Genomic DNA, 12597 nt, shown 5'->3' with positions numbered 1-12597 from the left:
TTTCGGGGAGCTGCTGAAGTAGATATAGAGACAACTACGTACAAATTGAATGGGAAGGCCAAAAAATGTAACGAATTGGTGGAAATTCATCAAGGACTGAAGCAAGGATGTCCTCTGTCTCTGTTATTGTTCACACTTTATGTTAAGGGCATAGAAAGACGACTGGAAAACAGCAAATTAGAGTTTGATTTTTCATACATGTGTAATGGACTAATGCTGCAACAGAAGGTCTCTGGACTGATGTATGTGGACGACATAGTGCTACTATTGGACAATGCGAGAGATTTACAGACACACGCGAATGTGTGGCAATGCAGTTGACAAATCTAGGCTTTAAGTTTAGCACAGAGAAATCAGGAATTATTATTTTTAATGAAGAGATGAGTAATTACACAGTGTCAATTCAACAGCAAGTAATACCCATAGTCAAGCAATATAAATACCCCAGCGTATACATAAACGAAGGAGAACCTTACTCAAGCACCCACCCACCAGGGTAATTTGAAAATCAAGGAGAAGTAGAATGCAGCAATAACGAAACATAGAGCTCTTTGGGGCCATAAGAAATATGAGGTGGTGCGTGGTATCTCGAAAGGAGTAATGGTGCTAGCGCTAACGTTCACAAATGCCATTCTGTGCTTAAATCTGACATCTTGTCGGGCTTGGAAGTAAACCAAAGATTAGTAGGCCGGTTGGCTTTCGAAGCCCATGGCAGAACCATAAATGAGGCAGTGCGGGGAGACATGGGTTGATCCTTGTTAAAGTCGGAAAAGCGCAGAGCAAAATGATTTTTGCAGAAAGACTCGGGAACACTGATCAAAATAAATGGGTAACTCAAGTGCACAGGTATCTGCACCTGAAAAGCATGGGCACACAATGGAGGAAGAGGTCAAGCAAGTGGCAGTCAAGCACAGGGGAATTGAAAGTGTAGATAAACAACCAGAAGTCATCAAAAAGAAAGGAAGAAAAACAGATACAATGACTTGAATACAAAGAATGGAAACAAAAAAGACCATGGCGATTCACAAGAACGAGAAGAAAAAAAATTAGGAGGGAAAATCCGTATGATAACACAAAAGGAAGTGCCTTCCTCTTTGAGGCTCGAGCTGGTTGCCTAAGGATAAAAACATATCGGAGCAATATACTCGCAACAAGATGAGGCATGTGTATGCTGCAGCAAAAATCCGGAGACCACTTGACACATCCTAATGGAATGCGAAGAGATTCACCCAGCGAGACCCATAGGTAACGTACACCTTCCAGAAGCGCTTGAATTTAAAGTGGACAGAAGCATCAACCAATCAGCGGTTAAGTAAGAGACATTTCGAGTATTGGTGGAAAAAAGGCACGGAAGAGATTGATACAACCGGATCCATTACAGGCATGGGTAGTGGTACAAGGTACGTAGATAAAGAAGTTTTGAGCAAGAGAAAAAATATTAATAAGATGTATACAAAAATGCTAGAATGAAAAGCATGTATAGCATAGTACCTGATTAACTCAAGCAATCTAGGTGATTATCTGTCACTGGCTCGCTTCAAAGGGGATACCAATAAACCATCGTCATCATCATCAAAAGTACAAAAAGATATGAATATTTGTCCTGAAAAAAAAAAAATATTGTAGTTAAAGGCATAGCATTGATGCCGATAGCAGTTGGACAAATATATGAACTACGAAGTAAAGTTCATAGTTTTGTTGGTGTCACGTGTGCTCAGGCATACATAAACAGACCTCACTCGATGACCATGAACACTCGCTGTCACAATGTGAGTGAATGCTTCACATCATGTATTGGGAACTTGAGATTATGCGAGCACCAACACTAGACACGTGGGAACACAATGTGCATCAACCAGCCATCTCTGCTCTCCCTTTGCACTTTCCGCAAATTACCTTCAAGGTATGGCGTGTGGCCTGCAAATGTGAAGCCATGCAGAGCCAAGGCAAGGGTAATGGAGGAGATGCATGCACTAGGGGAGAACGCAAATAGGTGCACATCTGGTCTGAGGCTGTTGTTAGAACTTTCTCATGGCGTTTTTCATTTCATTATTTCAGATCCCTGCTATCTATGCATAAGCAACTGGAGAGGGAAGCCTATCAAGTCCAAAGGAGCCTGAACGAAGATCCAGGCAGCACCAACCTAGCAACTGAACTGGCACATTTAGAGGATGAGGTTGGTGTTGATAGAAATTTGAAATTTTGAAATTGCATTGTGTTCCCAAGAAGCATTAAGAACAGTAGCTTTGGAACCAGCTCATTAAATAAAGGTGAAAGGTGGGGAATGCAATGGGAACAGTAGGGATCAACTGCGGAATTCAAAATACGACAACGACTACGATCACAATATTGACAAAAGAAGGACAGCAATAACATATGAGTACAGTGTAATATATAATCTTCTTGCCTATTGTTCTGGTAAGAAGTCTGCAGACGCACAAGATGTGAGGAGAATGAGAGGAAGAGAAATGATTGTAAAAAGTGAAGAAACAGCCCAAATTCTAGTTCCAGTGCAGTTTTGCATTGTTAAAGAAAACAGTAGACTACCTTTAGCAGAATTTTTTCTTTCATAATTCACCACAGTATGCCAATGATAGAAAATTTCGTTACATAGTTTGACAGAGCATTGGTAGGAAATCTTGCTACAACACGCTGAAACTGTGGCTTTTGAGTCTACCAGTTTGACTGTCCAAATGACACATAATACTACTACTTTGTGTTCATTTTCAAGTGCTAACACACCCAGTAGGCTGCTTTATGGAGGATATTGTAGTTAGTTTAGTGTCATTGTTTCATTGTGACAGTGCTTGTGACAGTGCAACACAAGTGGCATGATTGGTAATTGAAGTTGTCTTTGATACACACGTGCATTTACTGAGTTACACAGCGGCACTCCTTTTGAGAAAGTGCACTGAATCACTCTCTTCATTGTACAGATACGACTGTGCAAAGAGCAGCTAAACTCATCGAGCGAGGAATTGGCACTCATGCTGAGCTGTTACCGGGAGACCCAGGTGGCAGCACTAAAAAGCCGGCAGCGGGCAGCCGCTCCTGGACAGGAAGTCACAGTGGTGCGGCGTGCCGAGGTCTGTTTTAAGCATGCTCGATGGCGTCTTACTGATGTTGACGGACAACTTGGAATTGCTGATCTCGTACTCTCAAACTTTCTGTGAGTATGCTTTCACTTTTTCCCAGAAAAATTGCATGCAGTGAGCTGCTTACTACGTTGACCGCTTATAAGTCACCAAAGTCGTGAATATGTATGAGCATGATAAGCGATACTGCGCTATAATCAAAACAACAATTGTTAAAGTCTGCAAACATGTCAAAAACATGTAGACTAAGCAACTGCATGTATCTGATAATCGATGAATGCGACCAGAATGTTTCAATCCTTTTAAATTTGCAAATGTTGAAAGGTTAATGCCCAAGAACCGGCCTTTGCAGACAGTTTTCACATGAAGTGGGCCAAGTAACAGAGAAAAAGATGCAGAATAGAAAAGTATTTACTTTCCACATATAAACTGAAAAGGCAAACAGAGACACTGCATGCATGTTTGGTGAGGAGCTTGGTTCATGTTTGGTGAGGAGCTTGGTTGACGCTGCTGATAAGCGGACAAGACAGAGCATCCCCTCCTCTGTTGGGCAGTTCACTGGCCTACAGCTTCTTGTAGCAAAAGATATGCTTGCACAGCTTCTGCTCTGCTTCCATAGAGTGCCCTATACCTTGTGACTTATGTGCAGTGCGCTGCTACCGTGGCAAGCACAGTGTTTCTTTTTCTTTTTTCTTTCTCTCCTTTGTTCCTCTCCTTGTTTGTCTGCTTCATGTGTCCTCCTCCTCCACTGCTAGGGAAGGACGCATCCACTTCCTCTGCTTGTCTGTGGGATATTCTGACAGCTGCGTTATAACCAGTGTTTCATCTTGCACGGCTACACTATAAGCAACGTGTAAATATATGTATTGAGCTCTACGGAAGAGTAAGCAGTAGCCAGAAAACATCGCATTTGCGAAGATGTTTATTAGTCAACAACATTTGGGACCGACCGTTAGCGCAGGGCATTGACTTTCAGCACGATCGGCATTCACGAGCAAAAAACACTGAAGAGGACGACCCACTAGAAAGCCCTGGAGAGGTTGACCCATTATATTGTTTCAATCCTTCTCTACAATTACCCCCGGGAACAGAAAGGGAGCCACCCAGCAACCTAACAGCTTGTCACTATGAGTGGGTCATAGTAGGTTTTGAGGCAGTCAATGTTGACAATGTCTCGTCCACGACGGCGCATGTCTGAAAATGGTTCAACGGGCTTGATCTCATAGTTGACCAGAGATGTGCGTTCGACGACGCAGTGGGGGCCTTCATACTTGGGCAGTAGTTTCAGCAAGAGCCCAGGTGCAGTGGAAGGGACCGAGAGCCACACAAGTGCTCCGAGGAGGGATGTGGGCGCAGAAGTGGTGTCACTGCGAACGCTCTTCTGGTGCTCTTGATCATTTCAAGTAAAGGCCTGCACAAGATCGTGACACTCTTGGGCATGTCTGGCCGTGGCCGAAATAGGTGCACACTCAGATGCATCCGGCTTGTATGGAAAAATTGTGTCAATTGTGTGCGATGGGTGCCGGCCGTACAATAAGAAAAAGAGTGAACAGCCAGTGGTACGCTGAGTGGCGGTATTGTAGGCGTAGGTTGTGAAGGGCAGAATAGCATCCCAATTTATGTGGTCGGAGCCTATGTACATTGTGAGCATGTCGCCAAGCGTACAGTTAAAGCATTCTGTAAGGCCACTGTCCGCGGATGGTAAGCAGTAGTTGTGTGGTGCACAACGTGGCACTCTTCGAGAATGGCTTCGACGACTTCCGACAAGACATGTCCGCGATCGCTGAGCAACTCCTGTGGTGGACCATGACGGAGTCCGAAACGGCGAAGGAGGAAGGAGGCAACATCACACGCTGTAGCTGCTGAGTGAGCTGCAGTTTCCGTATATCACGTGAGGTGGTCAGCAGCCACGATGGCCCAGCAACTACCAACAGATGTCGGGGGAAGTGGCCCATACAAATCAATGCCAACGTGCCCAAAAGGCCAGGTAGGGCAAGATAACTGTTGCAGACCGGCTGGTGAGAGGCACGGTCAAGATTTCCAGCGCTGATAATCAGGGCACGAGCAAGCGAACTTCTGGACATAGCTGTACATCCCACGCCAGTAGAACCGTTTTCGAATGCACTGGTAAGTGTTCAATACTCCTGAGTTTGCACACTGTGAGTAAGAATGGAGTGACATGCATATTTCAGAACACAGACTGCGGGGTACTACTAGTAATCACTGGCAGCCATCGGTGGTGTAATTGTATTGGTGGAGTAGGTTGTCACGAATGGCGAAAAGGTGGGCTTGACGACTTAACACGTGAGTGGTTGGTTGTGCCGATGGATCAGAATATAAATCTATCAGCGAGGTGATCTAGTGGTCCTTGCACTGTTCAGAAGCGATGGTGTGAAGAGCGGCGGAACAAATGGCAAACTGGGATCCAGAGCAGCGAGCATTGTCATTGTGCAAGGGAGGGCACAAGAGGGGTCGGTGTCAAAGTGCTGGCGGCCACTGCGATAGAGTATCCAAATACCGTACTCCTGCAGGCTAAGTGCCCAACGGGCAAGGTGGCCTGAGGCGTCCCTCAGTGATGACAACCAACAAAGTGCGTGGTGGCCCTTGACATCAAATGGGCAGCCATACAAATATGGCCGGAACTTATTAAGAGCTCAGATGATGGCCAAACATTCTTTTTCTGTCACGATGTAGTTACTTTCGGCTTTCGTAAGCGTGCGACTTGCATAAGCCACAACATATTCAGAAAGACCGTGTTTGCGCTGCACAAGGACTGCACTGAGGCCAACACCGCTAGCATCGGTGTGCACCTTTGTAGGGGCCGTCAGGTCATAATGGCACAAAATTGGAGGTGATGTCAGCAAACAGCACAGGATTGCGAATGCCTCGTCGCTCTCTGACGACCACAAAGTAAGGGGCCCACTGCTTCCAAGGAGCTTCGTCGGGGGTGATATGATGGTGGTGAAGATTTGGATGAAGCTTCTAAAGTAGGAATACAGACATACAAAACTCCGCAGGTCTAGGTCTTCCACAGATGTAGGGTTAGAAAATTCGGCAACTGCCCGAAGTTTGGCTGGATCAGGGAGAATTCCATCCCTCGAGACACCGTAACCTAGAATTGTCAGCTGCCGAGCAGCAAATCGGCACTTCTCTATGTTAAGCTGTAGCACTGCATTTGTTAAACATATTAGAACTGACCGGAGCCGTTGAAGTCGCGTGAGGAAGTTGGGAGCAAAAACAACAACTTTGTCAAGATAGCACAAGCACATATGCCACTTCAAGCTGCGCAGAACTATGTCCATCATGCGCTCAAACGTTGTGGACACATTACAAAGTCCAAAAGGCATTATATTACGCATTGGTATAAGCCGTCAGGTGTGACAAAAGCTGTCTTCGGCCAATCGACATCTGCCATGGGTACTTGCCAATACCCTGAGCGCAACTCTAGAGATGAAAAGAATTCTGTGCCTTGTAGACTGTCAATTGCGTCGTATATGCACAAGAGTGTGTCGACGTCCTTGCGAGTGATCTTGCTCAGGTGGTGGTAGTCCACACAAAACCGCACAGAACCATCTTTCTTCATAACTAAGACGGCAGGGGATGCCTGTGGACTGTTGGAAGGTCATCTGAGCAACTGAGAAGGGGCACTTGCTGGGATGAAGTAGGTGTTTGCTGGGACGTGTCTTCAGGCATGGCTGAGCGTAAGGTATTGGATGGAAGTTCCAGGGTTGATGTTGGAGGCCACAGCAACCTCTACCACTTGCAAAGGCATTTATTAATCACTGGCATTTTGGACCAACAGTTAGCACAGGGCACGGACTCTCAGCACGAGTGGCATTCACAAGCAAAAAGCCCCGAAGAGGACGACCCACTAAAAAGCACTGGAGAAGGCGACCTACTATATCGTTCCAATCCTTCTCTACACATTATATTTTATCCTGCACTACAAACGGTTGTGATATAAGTGATACAAGCTGTATTTCATTCCTTAAGAGGGATTGTGGTCTCCAGCTAACCTCAAGAGCACATTTATTCATGTTATGTGCAATTACTTGGAAGTCAAAACCCCCTGCAACTACCCTGTTCATCTCATTGTCTTACTTCTAGATCCTTCAGCATCTTTGTGGCCTGCTTTCTGGTACTACACCTCCGAAAAAATTCTTGTCTTGTTCGTCCGTAAATGCAATAGTTTATGCTACCTATTGCAAGTCATCATAAAGAGCTTGTGTAATTTCTTCCTGAATGAATGCAATTTGTTTCTGACAGCATCCTTAGTGCACTTTGCACTAATCTGTTATTAAAAAAGATAAAATTTTGACTAACCGTTATGCAGCCACTGTTTTTCCATTAATGCTTGGTGTACAATGGGTGTCTAGGTTTCTATAAATATGTAAGCAAGCAAGCATTAGAGCTATGTCTATGCTTTTGACAGCACAGACTGAAGATGTGCATGCGTGTAGCTCCTAATTGCTTTATAATAAGAACTTAGAGCGCTAAAGACACACAGGACGTTGAAAAAGAAACACACATCATACGCACTCTTTTTCTACACCCTGTGAGTTTTTAGCAAGTTTTTATTTTAATGCATTACCAACTAGACCACCTATCCATCCTTTTCCTAATTGTTCTTGCGTGAGGGTACCACTTGGTGAGTTAAGAAAACCTTGACAGAAGCACTGCAGTTTTTATAGGCACTTTATTCTCGTAGAAAGCAAGCACAGAAGACAACAGCTACGAGTCAGTATTTTTATATTTAAAAGCATTTACTGTGTACACCTTCGGTAATTGTGTATTTACCAGATGCCACAATTGCCAAACTTTTTAAGTTACTATTTTTTACTGTAAATGTTTTATTTAGCATTGCAACACAGCAGCATCCATGTGACATTCTAATAACTTAATTTTCTGCTGTAGCTATTTCTAACCTTCCAAAGTGTGAATGAAATACTAGTATGCATTTTTTTTGCATTGCTTTTTACTTCATATTTGCCGTTGTGAAAGTGAAATCCTAACTTGTCCTCACAATTTTTGTTGTGGTGCCTGACCAGTTACTCACGCGTGACCAAGTCCAATGACTCTGTTGAGCACCTCCTGGAACTGGGCAACGTCAAAGTGACGAATCTACTGCCAAACCAAGTTTACAAGGTGAGATGACATGACACATCCAGTTGTCATTTGATTAAAACGTCTTTTTGCCCCTCATGGGTCAGTTAATTCTTATTGCTTGCTCTCTGTTTGTTTAGAACTACAGGGGTTGAAAAAGGAATCAGTTTACAAGGAGCTTAGTTTATAAAAATAATCAAGTGTAGCATGTGCAAACATCCAGGACTGCCAGTTGTGCTACGTAGGCGAGACGAGGAACTTTAAAGGAAGGCTACAGCAGCACCGCAATGATGTAGCCAAAAAATACACGGTTTCTAGTGCCCTGGCAGAGCATCATGAAAAGACTGGACACATTATTAACTGGCATTCGGCTTCTGTCATCAAAAAAGAAAAAATTATCATCCCGATTGCTCCTTGAATCATTCTGCATACAATCTACTATGTACTGTGGGAGTTCCTTCGGTCTACCGGGGCGCAGTCGTTGCTGTGCCTAAGGCTCCGGACTTATTCGCCATTGCGAGGAAAACCTCCCCCTCCCCCTCCCTCTCCCTGCCCCTCGAACTGCGCGCCGTTTTCCCCGGGTGCCGCGGCCGCGTCCCGCGACGTCATGCTACGCGGCCCTGCGATTGGGTTGTGGGGCGTGACGTAGGGAAGAAGCCCCGACTGGGGACGATCGCGGTGCGCGGGGGAGTCGTGCTGCGAGAGGGACGAGCGCCGGTCACGAGAGGCAAGCTGCAAGGTACGTGAACGACCAGCTATTTGTGTCCCCAACGCCCTGGCCTGGGGACGTTCACGTGCTTTGTTAGCTTGCGTAAGTGTGACTTGCTGAGTGGCTTTGCGTTCCGCCCTTGCGGTAGTCGCAGGTGTTCAGTGCGTCACATTTTGCGTGTCTGAACCGTCGCAGACCATTGTCGGTGACGGGAAGCGCTAGGTAGCGTTTGCGAACGCATTTCGGCCCGCGCGCGTAAACCATTGTTCGACGCGGCGTGTAATCCGCCTTCCTCGCCATCGGGAACCGCGGGCGCCGAGTGTACTCCGTGTGTTTGGGTGCAGTCTGGCACATGTTGGCCATTGGTGATCAATAAACGCCTTAACTGTCCTGGACGCCGTGTGTTCCTGGGAGAGCGCCCATGCGTACGGCCAGAGCCGTCCAGGTCTTTCGGCTCGGTGCTCGAACCTGCGGTGGGTCTATCGCCGTGCGCCGTCGTGCCGCGTCGTGAGGCTCCACTTCTCGGGGGCCACTTGGCGACGCCGTGCGCAGAGACGTACTGTGAGCGCACAGTACTAATACGATAAACTGGACACGGAGACCCCTCCCCGAGTTGTACGCAAGCGCATTATGTCTTCCGACGCATATGTAATGAAGACCATCATGCATTCATTCATTGTGAACAAGGCACCCGTATTGGGCGGCGAAATGTCAGTCTGTGTTTTGAATTTTTTCAGTTGGCGAATTTATGTTTATTCAGCCATCATTATTTTGCTCAGTTCCATGCTTGACCCGTTAAGTTACGAGTTCTTGTTGTATTTTGATGCTTTCCACTAGCATTTGTCTTTCTAGTGAGTAGCAATCACAAAAAAAAAAGTTTGCTTCCCCATTCTCAATTTAAAGATAAAGAAAGTAGGGCCGATTCTCTAAGATAAGCTAATCTGAACATTATCTTCTCTGCTATGCTCAGTCTGATGCAAGTGCAGTAGTGGTATCAAAAATGGCTTGCTGGTGCCAAAGCAATTCATTCAGTCAAATCTTGATATAATAACATGGAAATACATATTATTGCATATCACAGTAGATCTTGAAATTTTTATTGCTCATATGAGTATGTAACAAATATATGCTTGTAATGAATATAGCATGTAATGAAGGTATTTTTGTCACAGATGAGATTTTGCTATACAGTCGAACCCGGCTATATCGAACTCGCAAAAAAACGCCTATCAGTTCGATATAGAGCATAATTCGATATAAGCCTGCTAAATAATTGGATGCCATAAAAGCACATACCATTTATGAAATCACTTTATTGATGAAACTAGCTTCGTTTCGCACGAAATAGACCTGCATTTTCTTCTGCTTGGGCAATTTCGCTGCGTGCGAGGCACGCACTTCCCCACGTTGTCTAAGGAGTCGGAGCAGCTGAGGCCGCAACATTCCGCCTTCGCGCAGAAGCACCGGACTAGTGCGAGCGCACCAATCGCTTCGGAGGATGTGGGCCAAAGACGGTCGTTGCTTTCCTCGTTGTGCCCATTTTCACTTGTGCTCGGCACGATGCCGGCAATGTAGTCTTTGTTTCCGGGCTCTCCTGTGGTCGCAACACCATCATTTGCGCTCACAAACTCGTCCACCGTTGATTTGTCAACAGCTTCCGGAAATTCTGACACCTCGCTCCAAACTTCGGCAACGACAACGGCTTCATCGCATTAATCAGAATTTACAGTCATCACCGAGCACGCGGAAGTCGGTACGGCTTAAGCAATTTCGGATGAACCACTCGTACACGGCCGCGCGTACGCGTTGGGCGCCACAGGCACCGGGTCGTGAGTTCAGCCGCTTTAGCCCTAATCTCCCCCTTATTCTTCAAGATCGTGCTGAGAGTGCTCCTCGAAATCTTGCACGCTGCGGGGACATCCGACTTGTCACCGCGTTCGACCCGGTTTATTATTTCGAGCTTCACGATGAAAGGCGAATTCTGCCGCCTCATCACGCCAACACTGCGGGAGAACGCGCACACAATGAATCAGATAAGCAGCGAGACAACTAGCACTTTCGCCACCTTGCACGACGAGGGCACAAGAGCCTCTGATTGGCTGTCGGAGCAAGCGCTGCGGGCGGACGGGCCAGGATCATTTTTTTGTAGGGTGGTGTCGGCGGCTCCGAGGTAGCGCAGTCACGTAGGGAGAGCGGTTGGATGGAGCCGCGCCGCCGGGTTTTCCCTTCACCGCGAGGGAAAGCCAACTTCCGGGGGCACTTTTCGCCGTTTGACGTTCGATATATAGGGAGTCGCTACTAGTTTTGTTCGATGTATGCGTAATTTTTGCTATATATACTCATTGTAACTATACCGTGTCCAGAAATTGTTCGATATATGGAATAATTCGATGTAAACGGGTTCGATATAGTCGGGTTCGACTGTATTCAGGCTTGACTACTAAGATTATTAGAGAAAAATCAGACACTGCAGACTTTAACCACTGAGAGGACAATGGACACATGGATTTTTCCACAATTTGGTTTGAATTCATTGATAAAGTGCAGTGGGGTTTTTTTTATTGTTCCTTGTAGTTAAGCTGTGTTGCACTCTGGCGACACTTTCTTTAAGCAGTTAAATGTTTTAAATTCACAATGAATTCGCTATATTATGTATTTTACAATTCGTAAATTAAACTTTTGTATATGCATCTTGCTGGATATAGATGACATTTGTGCAGTAACATTCTCCGTGGGTAGCAATTTTATTATTTAGACAGTTCTTATTTTTAATGTTATGAAAACATGGAGAAATGCTTGGTGCCGTCCACTGGGCACACGTTAAAGGTCCCCAGGTCATAAAAATTTCCGGAGTCCCCCACTATGGCGTATCTCATAATCCTATTGTTTTTTTTTTAACTGTAATGTTACGAAAACTGACTGAAGCTAATAATTGTTATACAAATAATCTGCAATGACAGATTAGATTTATATAAGAAACCAAGGAAGTCAAAAAGGGTGAAGTCTTTCCCATGCTGGATGATGGGCTTTAGTGGCAGTGTGGACATACACTGATGCCAAATTTCCTTCTATTATTATTATATAAAACTGTGTTGCTGGTACCATTACGTTCTGCTAACACCTTCGTGTGAGCATTTGCAAGCAAATGCTGGAGCGTAAGCACTTAGTTGGGTGACTGTGCTGTTTTGGCTCTATGCAGACCTTCAATTCCTTTCGGACTTTTCACAGGTCTTATGCTTAGCAACTTGAACAGAAACGTCAATGAAGGTTAAATTCAGAAGCCAGAGAGTCACTTTCACAAAGTGCCACCATCACTGCGATGCGACATTTCCCTCATCTCTGCAATGTGCAGGAGGTTCTGCAGCCAACAGAACTTCAACCGCATGTGCCGCTAGAACGTCAGCGAGCCCTGCGCATCTTTTGCCGAGTGCGGGCACCGGTTGGGGGCATTTCGGTCAAGGAGCACCTTGAAGTCAACCTGGTGCCCATTACCATTGGGCTGACCCATGCCTTCACACACCGCATGCTGCGCTTTTTCTTCTCGTCACGTGCCACAGCAGGTATACGCTTTTACCCAGGCATGCATCTTGGTGTAATTGCACATGCGTGAGCTTTAAGTGCACTTCATCAGCCATTTCACGCATCATAGGCAAGTTGAAAGAGCATCTACTCATCAGGAGATTTGTTGTG

The 12597-nt window shown here is 45.6% G+C and overlaps 1 protein-coding gene across 1 annotated transcript in view; it reads left to right on the top strand.

Moving 5' to 3' along the window:
* Positions 1 to 12597, top strand: part of hob (bridge-like lipid transfer protein family member hobbit) — a 113752-nt gene that overhangs the window by 93486 nt on the left and 7669 nt on the right. Inside the window, exons 41-44 of the mRNA XM_065427433.1 lie at positions 2059 to 2176; positions 2937 to 3169; positions 8144 to 8240; positions 12260 to 12467. Coding sequence (XP_065283505.1) covers positions 2059 to 2176; positions 2937 to 3169; positions 8144 to 8240; positions 12260 to 12467 — 656 coding nt within the window. The remainder of the gene's footprint in view (positions 1 to 2058; positions 2177 to 2936; positions 3170 to 8143; positions 8241 to 12259; positions 12468 to 12597) is intronic.

Source organism: Dermacentor albipictus, chromosome 2 (genome assembly GCF_038994185.2).
Source record: "Dermacentor albipictus isolate Rhodes 1998 colony chromosome 2, USDA_Dalb.pri_finalv2, whole genome shotgun sequence".
NCBI lineage: Eukaryota > Metazoa > Arthropoda > Arachnida > Ixodida > Ixodidae > Dermacentor > Dermacentor albipictus.
The sequence above is the reverse complement of the archived record's forward strand: the minus strand, read 5'-3'. Positions and strand labels throughout refer to the sequence as shown.